This window comes from Falco punctatus (genome assembly GCF_963210335.1).
Source record: "Falco punctatus genome assembly, chromosome: 13".
NCBI lineage: Eukaryota > Metazoa > Chordata > Aves > Falconiformes > Falconidae > Falco > Falco punctatus.
The window spans coordinates 1,354,245-1,374,934 of NC_137593.1; the positions used below are offsets into that span (position 1 = coordinate 1,354,245).

The window sequence follows — 20,690 nt, forward strand, 5'->3', positions numbered from 1 at the left end:
ATTGTTGCATTCCTTTAGGACTGTGATATAGCACACATAAAAGCATTTATAAAGGGAGTTCCAAGGATGGGTTTACTGTACTAACCCAAGAGAGCAGCTGTATCCTCCCACTCCTTCCTAGCACCTCCTCTTGTACATGTCCTCTCTCCCACAGCACAGAAAGGCTATACCAGTCCCCACTGCCCCCACCCCATCCCCATCCCAGCTCTGGCTTCCTCTCAGCTCCAGCACTGAAGTCCTGGCAGGGAAACTCCTGAAGTCTGCCCCAGGCTCAGCCTCATCTGATCAGACATTTCTTCCTACTCCGTGCAATGGACTGCCAGCCCATACAACAAAAAAAGCAACAAGCAAACACTGCATCTCTACTGGCTTTATAGTGGCATTGGTGTTAGGCTCCTTCCAGAAAGCAAAGGCAAACCTGCCTTTAATCAGGCAAGTGGCAGGCAAAGGATGCGCTGTCAGTCAGAGCTGTATCAGCTGCTTTTTTTGCTGGACTAACTGGCGGTTGCAGTCAGCAGCAGCTTGTAGTACCACTGGGCTGTACATGTATTTTGCCCCAGCCTGACTTGTGGGAAGCTCAGCAGAATTTATCTAGATTATGTCCAGGACAGAGCTAAAATCCACCTTCCCTCTATAACCTCAAGAGGATCCAGTACTGGCAGAGCAAGCAGATTCCCATCTCCAGTTCAGCCTGGGGTTCCTTTCCCTGGACCCTCCCAGCATGACAGCCAGCAGCCTAATGAGCCGAGGAGAACTGGGCACTGCAGAGTGTCTGCAGCTTCACACATCATCTTCCTCCCGGGCAGATGAAACATATTAGAGACACTGCAGTTCCACAGGCCTAGACCTCCAGTTTTTAGTGCCTCACAGTGTTTGTATAACATGCATTTGGGTTTCAGAAGAAACCAGTAGATTGTCAGCAACATAAAGCCACAGGGGTAGAGGAACTGCCTGTGGAATTCAGCCCACAGTATCAACTCCTAATGTAACCCAATTTTTTAAGACTGGAACTAGGATCAGCTCTCAGTGAGAGCCGGAATGTCTACAATTAGGCAAGGGACCATCCCATTTCCATGAGATTAGGTCAATTCTTTTTGATGGCAGCCTGCAAAAAACTGCAGAGAATTCTGAAGTATTGCCAGTACAGACAGAGTTTATAATAGAGTATGGCAAAATAATCTGGGGTTTTATTGGTAAGTAGAAGGGAAAACAGTCAGCACACATGGATATTTCTGGGAATTAAAAACAGAATGGTTCGTATTGTGCTTTTGCGGTAAGTTATTTGTAGGCTGTTAAAAGCCTGAACAGCAGCCACTGCACAGTCACTAGAACTAGACAACAGCACAAGACAGGGTGAGGAACTGGAATAAATTAGTGAATGCTAAATAAATAAATAAATATTTATTGGTATATAGTAAATTAGACAGTCCTCAAAAAAGAAGGCTAATAAAAGATGGATTTTTCTTGAATTGTATTGCATTTGACCAGCACTACTTCAGTGGCTTTGGAGAGTGGTTTATGTCAGAGCAGGAATAAAGCCCTTTCACTCTAAGCTACATTCATGCATACGACTGAATTCTCTCTTTCCTGTCCCGCTTTTCTCTGCTTTTCCCCAGTTCTGAGCAAACAGAAGCAGAAAACCAATAGCTGCAAGATCTCATCACCAGTTCACTGGTAAGAACAACTTGCAAGGCAATGGAGGGCTGGTGCAATCCCTGCTACCTCTCAGAAGCAATGGGCCAAGCAAGCGCTCCACATGGAATGCAGCTGCACTGCATCTCCTGAGTAGCATCAGCATTTCAGTGTCATCAGATTAATGTATTTCACCCTCCAGATCATTGCAGATGCCTACAAAACCAACACAACTAATTAACCAGCTTAATATAAATCAACATGCATGCATACACACGCAGCAAATTTCTTTAATCAATGCCAATTTTATAAATTGGTGCCAGTAAAAACCTCTCTTACTGGTATGAACTCTGGAATCTGATATGGCCTTAAGGTGATTTGCAGGAGAAGTATACATCCTAGTTACATTTCCTTACATAAGCAACACTTAATAATGGGGTCTACAGAGAAAGCAGAATTTATTTCAAGTTAACAGTTTACCTTTTAATGATTTCATGGCTTTTAAAAATAATATAGAGTGACAGGCCTGTGCATTCAGACAGGTCCCTCCCTCAAACAGAACATGACCATGGGTGCACTCTTTTTTATGGGAGAAACCCTCTTTGCCTTTCCTTTTCTCTCATACCCATCCCGCTACCAAAATGGTGAGCAGACCATTCTGCACAGCCAGCTCTGACTCCTGTCACTGCCACTTGTGCCAACAGCTTCCTCAAGCCAGGTTCTGTCCCAGGTAACTTGTGCCACTTGAAGGGCTGAAGTAGTAGGTGACCTTGTAAAGCATAAACCTGGTGCCACAGGTACCCTGAGCAGGACGTGCACTGGGTTTGTTTCTGTATCACCGCATGCTCAGACTGCAGTGTTCTCCAGAATGTCACTGCTTTTCCTCCTGAGCTTTCTCAGAGAAACTTCGGGCAATTACTCTGTGACAAAACAAATCTTGTTCAAGCATGTTTTTATTTGCGTGCTACATCTTGTCACCCTTTTCTCTGTTCCTCTCCTGTTCAATCTGCAGAGTGGCCACGAGAAGGATTAATAAAAAAGCAGAACAAAAGGCCCTGAGAAAGCTGGTGACACCCAGCTCATTTCTGCTGACCTGTGCTGTACAGGAAGATGCCGTGGCCAGCACCAGGTGAAGACTGAGACAGTTACGTTGTGCTTCACCTTCATGGCAAAATCAGTGCTGATGCACTGATGGAAGCAGTAGGATTATACTATAAAGGGTTTACTTGTCCTGCTGGTAAGAAATACTTGTCCCCTGTGAAAAATCTGCATGCCTGGCTATCTGCTGTTTGGAGATCAGGGTGAGACTATTATACCTTTCTGGCCCTGTCCAAAATGTTCTGGTTTATTGCACTTGGCAAAGCAGGTTTTATTCAAAATGGGACACCTGTCAGCTACAGCAATGCACACTGTATCACCCATTCAGCAGCAGCAACTCTCACAATGATTTCTTTAATACCTGGCTGAAGTTGGCCATAGTTCTATCAACTGTAACTTCCATTAGCATGGTACCTTCTAGATTTGATTACTGCATTGCTCTCCCTTTTGCTGCAGAAATGCAAATTATTGGGCTGTATGAGTAAAAGATTCTCTCCATGAACACAAAGGAGCACATAGGCACAACAACAGGAGGGGGAGCCCCTATAACAGCATCAGAGAAATAGAGCACCCCAACCTGGCTGCTCCCAGGGCTATCATGAGTGCTCTTAAATTCAAAAGCTTTCAAATCAGGTAGTACAACAGAAATTATAAAATAATTTTAACATGAGAAAAATGCATTCTAATTTTTTATAAGACAATTCACTGTCTGTTTTGCAACAAGTACATGCAGAAGGACTGATATTATGTTTTTCTCAAGCTCTCATGCCGAGCATCTATGCCCTTTGCTATGTGGAAATTCAGCATGTAAGGACACATTTGCCACACTGCCTAACAGCTAAGCTGAAAATCCACGTGCAATTGCTATTCTTCCCCCTACTGTAAGTTATTACAAGTTCTGCTTATTGAAAAGAAAGCTGGAAGTACTCTCGTAAGAACATATATATCTACTTCTGTGATCAAGCATGTATAGTCTGAAAGTAGTAACAATGAGGAACTTTTACTGTATTTGGATAATCACCCATTTCTTTGTAAGCTTTGGTACCTTCTCCCCAGTTGGCTAGCTTAATTGACAAATTAAGCATACGTACATGGCCAATAAATGCTAGGGAAAGGCTCCTTTTTTAACAATGGTGAAAAATGGACAGTAATGAGGATACAGTGACTTTTCTCAGATACTTAGTGACTTCCAGACAGGATAAATAAAAGGGATGGGTTTCAACTTATTTAATGTTTGCCCTAAATTGATCTTTCATCCAGCACACATCTGAGAAATGCATTAAAGTTAATTTTACAATGCTTGCTGGAGTTTCATATTCTGCCCTTTTTCAGCAGCAAAGCAAATGTCAGCGCTGTGAAGCTCTGGGAACTCATGCTGAATGTCAGAAACAGTGCAATCTGTTACTCAGAAGCCTTGAACTTCTAGACCACAGAAGCCTTAATGCCTGGCAACTGCACATTGGGTTATAACTTGGGAAATGTCAGAAAAGGATGAATTGGGATTCCTTGTAATGAAAGTAGTGAAGTATGTCCAAATGTGACATATAAAGTCCCAGGGCAAACAAAGCCGTCCACATGCAGTTGTTACAGCTGCTTCACAGAGAGGTGCTCACACCTGCTGTAATGGAAGTCACAGGTCTAGCAATTTGAAACAGCAGCCACAAGAGATGGGAAAAGGGATTTTTTTACTTTTTTTAAACACCACCTGGAAACTACTGCAAGGAGAGCCACAGTTAAGGATGAACCTAGTGATATACTGACTTCATTAAGCAAATGCTACATGGCACACAGGAGGTTAGCATGAACTAGTAGATTAAAACCAGTTTGAGACACCATTTACTTTTGCCCACAAACACAGCAGTTCATCACTGCACACTGCAACAGAGTGAACATTTGCTTTTTCATGAAAGGGATAATCAGTTAAATTTGAAATATCAAACAAATTCCTACTTTGACTCACATGATAAACTTCTGTTTACCAGAGGGAGAGGGATTCCCTTATTTAGATATAAAATACAGCTTATACATCTTACCTATGTATGTGCCAAAGGTAGAGAGCAAGTTGATCTAGCTTTGACATCAGCCCTGCTTGGAGCAGGAGGTTGGATTAGGTGACTTTCAGAGACCCTCTCCAACCTAAAGCTTTCTGCAGCGCCTGTCCCATGGACTTCACACAAACTCTTACCCACTCCCACTGATTGTCATGGTAAATGCCAGCTGAATTCCACACTGCACCTTCCAACACTCAGTTTAATTAACAGCCAATGTTCAATCTTTGGTTCACAATCATGAATTTGTAGGAGATAGAAAATCCTCACATTCATTGCCTGCTTAACAGACAGTTGACAAGGAATGGCTAACACTCTTTCCCTTCTTTCATTAAGAGCATTCAACCTGCAACAGTTGTGACACTTTGCCCCTTAAACAAACACTGATTATAGAAATTAAAAGTAAAGTTTTTGAAGTGGCACAGACCTTAGTCCTGCAATCTGATAACTGAAAGCAAACCCCAACTTTTATGGCAACGGTGGCTCATTCAACAGGGCACCCCTTTAGGTGAAAGAGGTACATAGCAAGATTGCAGCACTCTATTAATTTTAGATCGTTTTGACAGTCCCCTTCTCCCAAAATCTGAAAAGCTCTGTGGGATTCAATACAGCACACAGCAAATGTGAGAGAGCAGAATCAGAACCTCTGTGCAAAGGAATACACAAGCTGAGGTTATGGACAGATTTAACAGGTCTTTCGCCTGAACTGCTGATGTACTAAGACTCCGACTTCACTTTCTCCTAAGAGCTCCTGAAAACTAATCTATTTATTAGTATTTCTTCTTCCAATAACTGTCCACAATCCAAACGAAAGGGAAGAACAATATAGTATTGGAAATATTTTTGTCTGAATCTAAAAGGAATCTTTGTGCCCAGACTGAAATGTGCATTTCTCTGTGGACTTACCATTCAGGTTTGATTTTGTAGTTCTCTTTTTTCCTCTACCCAAAAAGTAAGCATGACACAGAAAGTCACCAGATGCTTGGAAATACTCTTGAAAATGTAGTCTTTTGAGAGAAAATCCCTATTTGTTATGATGAATTAACAGAATTCATACTGAATTCTTACCACATACAAATCATGAAGGTGCACACAAAATAGTAATAATAATTACAACCCCATGATTAAGAAGGCAAGTAAGAAATTATTGCAGGATGAGAATCTGCAAATAGGTGTGTGGTTACTAAAATACAGAATACTAAGTATGATTCTTACTAAAAATAACTACACTAACAATAGGACTAATAGTAATTTCAATTTAAGTAAAAATTATTGTTTTGTAAGGTAAATCTTAGTATCAGAAGAAAATAAGGGCAAGTTTGTATTTTACCTGCCGAGGGGTCCTCTCCGATTTACTCCTGCACCATTCCCAATCTGTGAGTTCAGGTTTATGGCTTTCCTCATGAGACAACCTCCTCTCTGGTCCTTCAGAAAAAGTCGACTGATCAAAATTTCTGACCTCCTCTCTTTCCAAGAGCGCCGGTTTTTCCGGGAAGAGGCGGTCGGTGCTGCCCCCCGCGCCGGGCTCCGTCCCGGCCGCGCCCCCGCCACCGCCCCCGCCGCCTCGGGAGCTGTCCGCCGGGGCCGTGGTGCTGAACGCCGCCCGCCCGGCCCGGGGGCGGGCATCGCTGCCTCTGCCAGGTTCTGTCGAGCTATCGCAGTCGTAGCTCACCAGGCTGTGATAGGACATCGACTGACCATCCCCATCGTGGTGGTGGTGGTGTTCCTGGGATATTTTGTAGATTCCATAACCTTGCTGGAATGACAGGTTGAATTCGAAGCCCCTACGTTTCGCTAAGCAGAAAGGAAAGAAATGTCGTATTAAAAAGAGTTAAAACAAAGAATAAAAATGAGATTGCATACACAATGAAAACGACATTCTAAAACTTGGAATAAATTATTTAACTACTGCTAGAAACAGACAATTTTCTATCCATAAAAAGAAGAAATTGTTGAGACAAAAGACCTCTCAGTATGTTATTACACTGCCTTCTTAATAAATTCAGTAATTATGCATTCCAAAGCTAATGCATTCCCAGAAACTGGTAGGCCATCTGCCATTTTCAAAACCACACAATATATGATGTTTTATGCCATACACAAAAGAAGAAAATACTTAAATGTTTTAACACTTTTTCACAGCCTGTTTCAGCTATATTCCTAAAAGTAAAAAATCGTACAAAATGATAAAACATTTCTGGAGATCTGTAACTAACCTTCAATATCAACAGTTAAGCAAGAACAACAGAATTCTACAATAAAAAAATAAATATTTGAAGTATTTACACAGTGAAATTTTTGTGCATTCTCTGTTCTAAACTCATTGCTTCAACTAATCTGACACAGTAACTGAGCAATTAAATATTCTCATTTGTTATTTATACCCCTTCATTATTCCTCCTGACACAAACCACCTGAGATTCTTCATCCTCCTCTTCATCTCACATTATCTAGAAATTAAAGAAGTGTTTTTTATTTAACTAATGAAATCACCTTCCCACCAAAATTTTCATGCTAAATTATAAAATAAAAGGTATGAGGACACATTTACACAACCTATATTTCTGCTCAACAGTTTGTGTGCTTACTATGGGTGAAATTCTGACCTTAGCAGTCACTGAGTTAAAACTTGAGCATAGTCTTTAGTATGCATATCTAAAAGTCACTGATTTATTTTAAATAATTTTACAATTGCTACTTTTCTATCTGTTGTACATTTATCTCGCTAAATAGCGTCATTAAATACATCTGAAACAAACTGCCTCTTGATGAACTGCAGTCATCCTCTCCAGGAAAGTGGTTACAACAGCATCAGCCACAGCACAAGCCATTTGCACTTGAAGAATGTGTTCAAAGCAAGGGAAAGCCATGAAGGAGAATGGCTTTTCTCTAGGATTCAGGAGCTTGCTTTCTTCCTAAACATGCAGTGAACGACAAGAATTCACCCGATGACGTTAGAGGACTGTCACTCCAGAGAATGTGAAACAACACTCAGATCCTCAGAATCTGGATCGTAATTTAGCTCTTAACTTCCACCACTGGACCAGAGGAGCCTTTTAGGTCCCTTCCATCTGAACTGCTCTATTCATCCAGCTGGTTTTACATGGAGGCCCTCAGAAAACCAGGGTTTTAGAAAATCCCAAGGTTGCCAGTGAAGGCCTGGCATCCTCTGTTACACTAAGGTAAACTTTATAAACATGCAGGGAAATATTTTTAGGCAAAAACTGCATAGGAGTCCCTCAGCTTTCAACAAGCAGAATGAACACAGTGAGATACAGGCCCCTCCCAGCAATCACGTTCTTCTCTATGTGCTTTTTGGTGTCCTTGTGACAGCTGTACAAACAATAGCTTCTCTCCTTCTTATAATTTGCTTGCAATTAGCATGCTTTTTTCCCCCCACAACATGAAACAGGTTTAGCATGTTCCATGTATGTGGTTAGTAGAACTCAGATTTTGGTAAATACATCTTTTCCGGAGTAGGAGAAGAGAGAAAACTAGGATTCAGAGTCCATTGGGCTCTACTAAAAGATCCGACAGTGACCTGGGAAAATCAGCCAAGCTTCTGTGCCTCAGCATCCATGATTTCCATCCAGCTGTCTCACATTAATGTTACGAGTCTCACATATTGTTCTGAATAATGTTTATGCCATTCAGGAAAATTATTTCAAGGAGTACAAAGTACTGTTACTGACACTGACTTTCTACCTTCTTTATTGCAAGATATATTCCAGCTGCATCACCTTTCCATACTTACTTTTGAGTTCTTCTGAAGACACTGCATATGAGTTCCTCCTGCAATTAATGATACAGCCACAGGGCAGGTGGATCCAGTGTTCTGACAGGACAAATACTGGGGTGGCTGTGGCAGCCAGCAAAGTCAGCAGGAAGCTAAGGGATTCAAATGGAAGGCTTTGAAAGCCGGTGATGTGCTGGACAACCATTTGTATCTGAAAGGCAAAGCATTTTGAAATTTAAAACTCTTCAGGTACATAAAAGAGATACTTCCAGGAATAAGCAGAACATCTCACTATGAATATGACACAACTAAAGGACACAGGTTGTCATTAATATTTGTCGAGCCTAACAGTTTTGTTTCTAACAGAGTGGAGAAAACACACTGACAGAGGCTCTCCTCGTTCTGTATTTCTCAGAAAAATCCTTGCTTAAGGTAAATATAGATGCTTGAGCACTACTAAAACAAGCAACTCAGAGGAGGCTGCTAGTTCAGTCTCTCCTGCATGGTATTGAGGAACCCCAGCTCCTGATGGGGAACAGAAGCGAGAGCTTAGCACCACACCAGGCTGCGCTGCGGATGCTCTGTAATGCTCTCCTTCCTTTGAGAGAATCTCAGGTGCTGAGTCTATACATATCCTGGGAAGGGGCGACAGGGTAACTGTCCCCGACCCATGTTCTGTGTACTCAACACTCCTTTCTAATTAGACACAACTATACCTGTTCTCAAATATACCAGTGCATGGACATGGACAACATCCCCTCCCCACCACGCCTCCTGCCCCAACCAATGCTATAGAGATTACAAAGATGCAAGCAAACCTCATTTTTCTAACAAACTCTTTTTTTTTTTTTTTAACCAGTCTGGCAAAGGACGTGACTCACAGCTGTGAGAAGGGGCAGAAGAGCTAGCTTAGTACAATTCACAGACCCCATAATACTGAATAAATGCTTGCCAGTATAAAAGGGTGGCAGTATAAAAGGGTGGACTTCAGCCATCCCTGTATTCAGGTGATACAAATGATGTGATGACAGAGTAACATACTGATGAATCAGGCTCTGCCAAACCTGCTGAAAGCCAGTTAAATTCATGTAGTGACACAGACCTGCTTAAAAAGACTTTTGCTGGCACAAACTATACTATAAGGAACAATTGCAATACCTACTGTTCACCTGTTTCAATACACGGCACACCAAGTCACATCCCATTTAAATGTAAGTAAGCATTAGAAAGTAAAGCAATCTGATAATTTACCATCATTGGAAGCCAGAGAATGACTTTTGTCAATGCAACAATCAGTGAGAATCGTTTCTGGGCAAAGCCCACTGCGAAGCTCCTGCTCTGTATGCTGTTCATGCAACGGGGCTCGAGTGCACTGCTTTCAGCCACACCTTTCCCCAAAACGGCCTCCGAACTGGGACCTGCATTTTGGAAATGCTTCAGGGTTTTATCCACAGGGTCCACCGGTGACACAGATGGGGTAGTAGTACTGCAGCCTGCAGGTGTCCCAGGGGTGATGTAGCCTCGAGAGATTTCCTGGTAATCAGTATGTAATAGCTGTTGCTCATCTGAGCACAACAGCTGGTAAGTTAGAGGAACAGACAGCACTGTGAGAAGGCAGAAGCACAGTGAGTAGACAGTAAATAAAAACAAGATGTAGGAACTGGCACAGTCAGTGAAGCAACCCCAGGAGGTGGGGATGTACGCGCCCCAACCACAGAGAGGCAAAATGCAGATCAGCAAACTGATGACCCAAATAGTAAGAATGGCCCATACCACACTCACTTGTTGCTTGGAAGTGCTGCAGCATATTGTCTCAGTTTTGTTGATGGTGTAGAAGTTGTAAGAAACTAGAAGACAACCTTTCAGGTTGCTAGAAATGCCCTGGAATAAATACACAAGCGCTGAGGTGGTGCACAGAGGCTGGAGGAAGACATCACTTGACCACTGGGTAAGCATGAAAATAATCACTGGCACAACACTGATCAAATCATCTACTGACAAAGAGGTCACAATCATTGAAACCGTTGTTTTGTTTTGCATTTTCAGCAGGGAAACTAGTGAATAAACGCTGCCCAGAAGTGCTGTGAATGCCATGATAAAAGTCAAGCAGAATAGAAAGACATTCAAAGTTCTCTGCTCACTAGGCTTATCCATAACGCTACGATTTTCCATGAAGAAGCTTGTCCCATTAAGTGACAAATTACTAGGCGTTGCTGACATTGTCCTTGGCAAATTTTTTCTTTACCTTCTCACTGATTCTGCAAGTTTTCACTAGCTGAAACCAGAAGTTAGTTCCACATCACAAGTTTCTTTGTCTTCCTAGACTCTCTTTTGCGGCATCTGATGAAGAAATATTCAGGTGAAAGCACCCTTGATAACCAGAAAAAGTCATGCCCTACAAAAATCAGGCAACAACAAGTATCAAAGGTGCTGAAAAGAATGCAGTTCTTCAAAATCCTTTCAGTACTGGAAGATGGTTAATTTAGGTTCTTCAGGTAATAACATGCCATTCACTTTTGACAGATATCAGGCAATGTGCCTTACTCACAAGTTCAGTTGAAAGGAAGGCAGAATATCAGGTATATCCAAGCTCTAGTAGCCCAGGAAGAAACATAGTAGAAAGGAGAGGCTGTTGGATTCACCCTGCACTGTTCTGAGCTGCAGGAGGGAGGAGTCAGATGCAAGCAGGATAGCAGAGAGGAAGGGAGTATCTTCTCAGACAGAGCTGAGCTGCCTCTTAGCTGGATCAGAAGACTGAAGCAGTGTCCCTGTTAAGCCACACCTCCGATGCTGACACTGAAATCCAATGCAAATACTCAGATCTGATGTCAGCTGTAAATGTCATTCCCATAAAGCCCACGGCTGCTCCGGGGCTGTGCATCATGAGCTAGAGTGCTGCTTTTATTTTTTCGCACTTCTGTACTCCAAGCTTAGCAAGGGGAAAAGCCACAGGCACCTTTTATGAAGCTGAAACAGAATGGATGTGTCTGCTCTGCCTGCCTTCTTGTATTCCTGCTCCCACTGCAAGTGTGAGTGTGTACGTGCATACACTGCACACAGATGCTAACTCTTTAGTAACTCAGTGACAACCTTTCATTAATGGCAGGTAAGTGCCATGCACGTTTGCCAGGTGTTGCCTGCCTATGCGGCATCTCAAGTCAGTCTGGGGTTTATAAAACTTCCATTCCCTGCATGACTCAAATGTGACCCGCGTCAAATGCTGAGACTGTCTGCTTTAGTTGAATACATGGATAGAATCACAGCCAAGTGCATTTTGACACCTTATGGATGTTTTCTCTTGAGAAAGTGAAACTGGTGAAACTGAGAAACTAACAAAATTTCCAATACTCAGATGTTAAGAGGACAGATGCAGATTCAATGCAATCTTCTTGAGGGACTCTGCCTTCCTCTTCTTTTTTGGCACCACTCTGACTTCAAATACACGATGGGGATGTAGGACAAGTATTTTCTGATTAAGGGTAATATTGTAAGGCTGCTGCAATTACTTGCTAGTCTGGGTAACATTAAAAATCCACTCATTTAGGAATCTGTGTTAACAACCTGGTCCTTGCTCAATTCTACCCACTTTGAAATGCATTAGCAATGTCAAGGCAACAGCTGGATTGCTCGGGTGTTTTCCCTCCTGCCAGAGCAGGGCAGGGCTGGAGGCAGTGATTCTCAGAGGTGCTGGAGCCCCAAACAGGACAGGCAGTGGAAGAGAATGCATGGCTGCAGCTGTATCATGCGACAAAAGACCACAACACAATGATAAGAGCCAAGGGAAATGACAACTTATCTGAATAATCCCTCATTCATCTCCAGTGGGAAGGCTCATGCCCCAAAACAGGCTAGGTCTTCCAGTCAAGCCCATGTACAGCCATAGAACTGTCCTCACTGCAGTACCTGCTGTAAAGCCATGGTCCTCCTATGCAGCCTGACCGAGAGCCTTTCCCTCTCCATTCTACCTTTCACATCTCAGCTGCTCCTGTTTTGAGGATTCTGCGTTATCTATCAGGACCAATAGTCAACCTTCATGTAAGAAATCCACAAAAGAGAGGAGCATCCATCCTGTTTTCCACAAAAGACACAGTTCGGGATCTGGACCATCCATCTGGCCTTTAACTGCACAGGATTTGACTTGGGTTTTGTGATTTATTTGTCCTGTTGGACTATTGATTGTTAATCTGGGCTGTGCCAGCTAAAGGCCATGGCTCATTTCCTTCCATTTACAAATCACAGTCACTTCTGCCCCCACAAGTCAACTTTGAATTAAGGACAGTGTTCTAAATCTTAAGATTAAAGAGTGATCCTGGTCAGAAGTACAGTCAAGAGATAAGAAGAGAAAGAAGCATCATTCACCCTTGTTTGGACCTTATTTTTCAGCCTGGCTTCCTCAAGAAACACAAGACCATGCTGTCTGAGTGTGGATATATGCGTGCACATGCCTCTCTCTTCCACTCCCTATCCCTCAATTCCTTTTGACAAAATGATCGTTTTCATCTCAGTCTGATAGTGTCAAAGCTATTAAGTACCCACAAGTTTTATGAAAATGAGCAGCTGATGCAACAGATCACAGCAGGCTGCAGCAGTTCCCTCTTCACTAGAAACTAGTGAACAAACACAAAGCAAAGGCTTTGTAAATACTCCAACCGTAAAGCTTCAGTTGAAATTTCAATTAACCTGGATGCTAAACTGTGGGAAACCACCTTCATGTACTCTGGCATGTCTCAAAGCTTTCTGATATGTGATCAGTTACTTTCATTCTTAAATTCCCTGTTTTCATTGTGCGTGTCATCTTCATTTGCACTTGCCACATTGCTACTGGGTGTTTAGAAACCATTTTAGTGATGCTTGAAAAATTTATTTTCCCTGCTTTGGAAAATTTTCCTCCTGTCCAATAGCCTTGAACAGCAGGTATCAACCACAAGTTTTCTGAAAGTTCCTTCAGTCCAATCCTCTTCACACACTTCACTGACCTTGCTTTATTGGCTGTGCATATACAGCTTCTATGCCTCTTTGTGGATTTTTGGACACTTTTGCTAAGAGCAGTCCATTCTGTGCCTTCCGTTTATATCTGGAATGAAATGCTCATCAGCGTTTTTAAGAAGTCACTTTTATTTATCACCATACCCATTCAAGGCAGATGACATATGACTCACTTCAGTTTATCTTCCCACAGAACATATTTTATTATATGAACTGCACCTTGCCATTCTCTGCGGCAGCTTTTACCATAACTTACAATATGGTGAAATGTACTTTCCTCTGGACATTTCATAGTTATAAACTGAAGGTCTTAGGAGTGATGAATTCAAACAGCTTCCCCTCTTATTTATCTTTCTTTAACATGACTGATAAATTCTGATAAAACATGTACAGAAAGATCAGTTTCATTTTAAAACTAAAGAGAGAATTTGGTTGTAGTAAGAAACAAGCAACTCTACAAAAAGAAGCATGACTTTTCACATAGCCGAGCCTCCAGTAGTTGACTTGCACACCCAGTAAAGTCTAAGCTCCGAAACTTCTCTTATGGCTGGGACAAATGAATCCAAATTACATTCTCTGATCTCTTCTAAAGGATGAGTTTGTATTGCAATCTTTCAAAGCTTACAGGAACACTCTCTTTGCAATGGTAATTTCAGTCCCAGATTTCCCTGAAATTCATGAAAAGACTCAACTAGGCCTGGGGGTGGCAAGGACAGGTAAGTGAGCAGAGAGGTAGGCAGTGTCATCACAATCTCCCTTCTCCCAAATTTTCTAAAGAAACAGTGCTAGAATGGAATAATACAGCACTGCCAAAAAGCCATGGTTAACGATCTTGCAGAAACCAAGAGAAAGAAAAAGACACTTCTGTCTGCTGCTGTGTCCTTGGTTTGGACTGTGTCAAGGCAGGCACGAATATGTAGATTAAGATCCTTACTACCTATTCCCTTTCTGCTCTGCATTTAGCCTCCTGAATTATGGGAGGTTCCTAATACAAACACCATCTTTCGTAATATAGATATATATTCCTTATTCTGGTGTGAATTCTCTTTGCTAAGGAATGATCACAAAAAAAAAATACATTAGGCATGGAAATCTCCTCTCTGGCCTCATTTCAAACAGCACTGCACAACGATGTCTCTTTTAAAGGAAGAGTCAGCACTCGACGGTCTATGAAAGGATTTCTAAGAGACACACTGCATGTAACAATTCAGAAATGCTTGTAAAGAGAATCATACATTCACCATTCATAAAATTTAACCAACAAACAGGGTATTCAAAATTTATCCTATTTAGTGTATAAGTCACATTTTATTTTCATACCTTGCTTTAAGCTAAGCTTTGACTTACGGTTTTGCTTCCTTTTGCCACTCAAGAGAGACAAGGCTATTACAGCAGCTATATATATATAAAATATTTCAGAAGGTGATACAACTTCTGCACCAGGCATAAATGTATATATATAAAATTCCATAAATGTCTTTGTAATTTATTCCTCAATAGAATGTGAAAGAAAATGTTTTATTTTTTTCTAGAATTTTTTTAACAGGGTTTTAAAAAGATGTCAAGTGATATGATAATTTTTGGTCTATTGGACTCAGACATCACTTGCAGACACAAGATGGTTAAACTGCAGCTATTTCATCTAGTTATTTGCATTAGATGAATTAAATCAATGGTGGCTTCTAATAAAAGGCAGATACTCTTACACTTAATCCATTTCCGCTGCAGCTGTATTGCTGTGGTGTAGGAAAAGGATGCTTACTGATTTGGAGCAATTACAGCAATGTAAATCAGAAATAATTCCATTAAACTTAAAAATATGATTTAACTTATGTGCTCATTAAGGGCTACACTGCAACAGCTCTAACTCAAACAAAACAGAACCTTGCTGTGCAGAGGCTCCTGACACCAACGGGTTATCACTACTGTCAGCAGCATGTCACAGCCTGTCCCTCCCTGAGGTAGTGCCTCTCTCAGCAGATGGGCCGGCATTAAGCCCTGCCCATTGTCAGAGCTCCCGAACTTCAGGTTTGTGCTTCCTTGCTGTAAACAGAGACAGTAAGTTGAAATTGCAATGAACTGAACGTTTTTGGAGAACTACAGAATTAATAAGAGACAAATGGAGCTAAAAGTAAGTAAGCCCTGAAATGTTCACTGGTGAGTCATCATCACGGTGCCCACCTTTCCCCAAGACTTCCAGAAGCCTATAAAGAGCATGTCAACGGGCAACGAAAGCAGTGCCAGCACTTCAGTGAGGCTCCAATAAGCAACATGGCTGAGAGATGAGAATGAATCCGTCCGGGTTGCACTGTATGCACACCACCAGAGATGATTATGTGCTGTTATTCAGGAAATGTCCAAAGTGAGATCAACTAGAAGAGAATCAAGCAATTATAAGAAAGTAATTCCAGGATGGTAATGATGAAAGGGAGGAGTTATTAAGTATGCAGTGTATACAAGGAGGAGAAAGGGACAGTTCTAGTCAGAAAGGTGTTATTTCTCTAATGGATGGCAAGGCAGAGAGATGGTGGCAAAATCTGAAGCTACCAAAGCGAAGAGAAGCTCAGTTCTAGACAGTGTGGGGAGTAAGACATTCTGCTAGGTGTGGTGTAATTGCTCTCTTGAGACAAAACACTTCACAATGTCACTTTTATTGAGCAGCCACTGGCTCACAAATTGATAGGAGGAGACAGACAGCTACAGGGAGGCAATTCTTGTATACACCTCCTCACAGTAACAGTTTGCTTTCTAGTAAGGAGCACAGCAGAATATGAACGTAATTCATGGAACAGCAAGATACGAATGCTTTTAATTTTTCTGCACAGCTCTACCAGCAGTAGGACACCTCTGATGCAGCTGTATTAGCACAATCACACCTAATCACTGAACAAATCCAGTGAATGTAAGATTGTGCTCAGTAATCACTCCTATTTTAGATGCTGCAAAAGGTGTGTAGCATATCGGAGAAAAAGGAAATGCGCAATCTAGCAGGAGCTAGACAGCAGTAATACCACACCACTTGGAAAACTGCAGGGAGGGAGTTAACTGGAGAATCCAAACAGCTGGGAAGAAACAGTTATCCCTTTCTGAAGGGAGGGGGGAAAAAAGGAAGAAGGCATATGCCTTTGAGTGACCCAGCTGTGACTTCATCTGGAAGGAGCAGGAAAATCAGCTGTATATGTAGAACTTTCTCCAACAGTAATAAAATGAATGAGCACAAGAGCAAATGTGTAATATTGTTTGCACATTTCACTGCCTGCTGTATAGTCTCAAGGGCTCCAGTCTCAGTGGGCTTAGTCCTTCATGTCTCTTTCCATCGTTACTTCCTCATCATCTTTTCTCCCACTCACCTTGAAGGAAGGTTAAATGAGCAGACCAGGAAATTCAGCCCCAAGAGTCAGGATGAAATCAGCTTTTGATGAGTGAAGACTGAAAGGTCTGGAACCGCATTCTGCCTCTAGAGAACTAAGAACTTGTATTTGCTGGTTATCACTGCTTTTATCTATACCAACAAAACTATTACCTTTATAGCACTGACCTGTTTCTTGAAAATATACTATTATTCACCAAATATTTTTGCAAGGACGCCAGTGTTTTAAACGTTGCTTTACACTAAAACCTCAAATACAAATGCCATCATAAATGATACCCACAGAATGTGGACAAAGCACAGGACACAGCTTACTGCATGAAAACCAAAGAAAACACCTTTTTTTTTTCTAAAAAACCAAATGAATCCTATCTATTCTGCACATATGTTACAGAGACTTTAAGGTGCTTTAAGGGAAGCAATGGTTTCTGTGCAGCAGACTAGTACTCCTCCAAGTAAGCGGAGTAGCAGAAGCATGCTGCTCTTTTCCAGAGGAGCCCCAGGGAGAGGAGCGGCTCTGCAGGAAGACAGCAGCTTTTCCGCAGCCTGAATGAGAAAGAAGAGGCTACAGAGAAATTCCTTAAGGTCACCCATTAGGGAAGGCTGCTATGGCTTAGAGTGTAGCTATTTTCCTGGGACTTCTTTAGGAAGACTTCTATTCTGAACTTGAAGCATTGGAAAAGTTTTGAAAAACAGGAAAAAAAGAGAGTCTGGGGTAAAGCTGAAAAACCCAGAAGTAATACTGTAAAAGAAATACAGGAGATAAACTAAATTTGGTGGATTTCATATATTCTGTAAGACTGTTGAAAAAACAGTAAATGTTTCTTTTCCATAGCTTCAATAAATTTGAGAAGATATGAAAAGTCATATGGGCTAGAATACATGTGTCAGCTCTAGCCACTGCTGTCTGCAATAGGTGTGTTCTGGAGTCGCTAAAAATCACACTTCAAACATAACCATATACTCTAACTTGTTCCCTAAAGGGTAACCAAATGTGCATGGTTTTTTGAAGTTTTTTTAGAGTACTAAATAAAGAAAGGGCTGCTAATTAATTTTGAGTGACAGTAAAAAGATCTGTTAGCTTTGCTGCTGTAAAGGATGACTGAGTTGTACTGGAAAGGCTGAAAAAGGTAGTAAAAGAGGATACTGGAATACAAAATGAAACCTTTTTTCTTATGGAAGAATTTTTATTTTTTTTTAATGGAAAGGTTTAATTGAAGTATGATCTTATCAAAAGGACAGTGTTTTCACCAAATCTGAAAAATGGCAAGGAGGAAATATGGCAGATTACAAAAGAAATCAATTGTACTTTTCAAATATCTCTCACCAGGTAGTATGTGTTTGAGAAAGAAAATGTTCTCTTTGGATGATGCTGCTTTTTAGTTTCAGATTCTCCTGAAAAAATTTCACTTTTCAGTAATTGGGTTTGTCTGTAAAGTACTTATAAAACCCACTGTACGAGCCCAAAGGTCACCAGATCATGAGGCAGCACAACATGAAAAGACATTGGGGCTTTCTCTCTGTCTGCTCCCTCAGGTATATGAAGCAAGGCAGCTATACTAGTTTGCACTCTGCCAAGACAGTTACCTCTTGCTCTGCTGGTTACCCATCTCTAGGTCTGGTGTTTTCTTTTTAATTAATATTCTGGATAACGGACACTATCATCTCCCCCCCCGCCCTGAATTCCACAAAACTGTTGCTAAAACATGAACAGTTAAGCCCCAAAGCTATCTTGTATTACTTCCACTCCTCAAGAATATTCCCCTAAGCCTATCAAAACCAGCAACAATTTTAATATTCCAGCGTTGGGCTGATCCTACCCCCAGAGCAGCAACAGCAGCAACAGTTTGCTTTGGATGTGCTGGGAACTGTCTGGGTGCCTTCATCTGCAACCATCAGCTCACGATTCAGGTCACATAGAACACCTTCCCTTTAAAACCATACAGTACAATCTGATGTTTGGTATCATCTCATGTATTTGCACAAACTAAGTAAACTAAGATGGGCACTGATAACAAACCCTAGCTGAGCTTAAGAAAATGCATTATTTAAGAAGAAAACATACATTCCTCCCCAAATCTGTTTCCCTCTCCAGTCAGTTTTAATATCATTACTATTTACAGGGACCTAGTGGTTCTCCATAGGTTTATATTTCACACAAGTGAGGGCTGAATTAGTACTGTAACAGCCTGTGTTACACAAACAAGGAGTGAAACACACTGGTCTCCTGTAAATACATTCATCATTGTTTAGTTTTCATAACAAACTCTTATGTTTGTCAACTGCTCACCAGGTTCTGAGGCCATTTCTAACTAGAGGATGAGTTTCCAATGCAGGGGCAGAAAGAATCTGTACTGTGACCTGAAAGGTCTGGCAGTTGTTGCTTTGCAAAATCTATGAAGAACGTATTTTTGGCAGTGAGGAGCAATCAGAGAAAAATAAATGTATAAAAAAGGACAAGATGCTCAATTTTGAGATAGTGGGGCATTTTCCCACCAACTTCAGAGATGCCCTTTGCATAAAAACAGAATGGAAAGTAGAAGGTCATTCAGAACTGTTTCACCCTATGCATGACGATTACTGAACTGCAAAATTTTCAAAGCGTGTGTCTGGATTCAGCCAGTACCTCCTTTAGTTATTTAAAGTCAGGCCAAGTTTTACCAATATATGGGTGCTGAAAAATAGTGCCAGAGTTACCATAAAACCCATCTCTCTTGTGAGTTGTCTAATACTTTCTGTGTTCAGTCTTGGAACAGTGTATGAAAAATGTTCTTCCTTTACCCCCAATATGAATATTGCATTTAGAAGGGGGGGGGGGGGAGGGGGAAATCAAATCTTCATGAACCTTCAAATAATTTCAAAGAAGATTGCGACAAATTTAACACAATACTGACAAAGGACAAATATAGGCTCATGTCCTTTACACCGTCAGCTTTCTGCAGGCCTATAAAGCAAAACCCAGGAACTACAACCGACTTTAAAGGCCCTCGATCACATGGCTTTGATGGGTAACCTTCAACCCCACTGTGGGTATTGCTGAAGAGTATCAAAAATTTCTACCGACTGGAACTGCAAACGCATTGTGTTAGGGAGCCAGCTTCACACCTACTGTCAAAAGGGCTGGCAAGGTGTCTCACCATGGATCTCCAGCAAACATGCTGTGAATTCCATAAAACAAGCTAGACTGGTGCTATGGAGCAGGAGTTACTGAAGCAATGCTTCCCATCCTACTTAAGGAGGGAAGGTAGCTCTAAGAAAAGTGAGCAGAAAAAGCACAAGCAGCAGCAACGTAATACAAGTACCAGAACCCTTGCATAGGCAGTGTGCCTCCTTACATTCTGCCTTACGGAACAGAGATTAAGAATGTTCTTACAACCTGAGCGAACCCTGGGAGTCTTCTCAGAGGCAATCCACTGATCGCACTGCCCCTGTGAAGCACATATACAGTCATATCACTTGCATTAACAAAACCTAAAAGGACTTGAATTGTATTTCAACAACCACCCGCACAGGAATTATTTTATTCTCTTTAATCAACGTCATACTATGTCCTCCATCCTCCCAACATGAAGAGCTGCTTGGTGTAAACTCTCTTGATGCTCAGTGAGAGAAAAGTGCACCTATGAAAAGTGATGATCTGACACGGCACAGAATGGAACAGTTAAAACAATTTGAATTGATTATTTTTTCCAATTCTGGATTCAAACTAACAGGGTTAGTCAATATATCTCTATCTTCCCATTCTTGCTTTGAGAAGAAAGCTTTTTTACTGTGAGGAGAGTCAATCAGTGGCATTGGCTGCCAAGAAAGGCTGCAGATG

General features: G+C 41.5%; 1 protein-coding gene across 7 annotated transcripts in view; it reads right to left on the reverse strand.

Moving 5' to 3' along the window:
• GPR149 (G protein-coupled receptor 149) overlaps positions 1-20,317 on the reverse strand; it is a 43,057-nt gene extending 22,740 nt beyond the window's left edge. For 3 of the 7 annotated variants that reach the window (XM_080410208.1, XM_080410205.1, XM_080410204.1), the window contains exons 1-3: positions 9,766-20,317; positions 8,533-8,725; positions 6,109-6,572 (exon numbers count right to left, since the gene is read on the reverse strand). In XM_080410208.1, the coding sequence (XP_080266334.1) occupies positions 6,109-6,572; positions 8,533-8,725; positions 9,766-10,734 (1,626 nt within the window). In that variant the 5' untranslated portion in view covers positions 10,735-20,317. The remainder of the gene's footprint in view (positions 1-6,108; positions 6,573-8,532; positions 8,726-9,765) is intronic. The other 4 variants (XM_080410210.1, XM_080410207.1, XM_080410206.1 and 1 more) reach the window with 4 other exon arrangements.
• Positions 20,318-20,690: the final 373 nt, after the last annotated feature.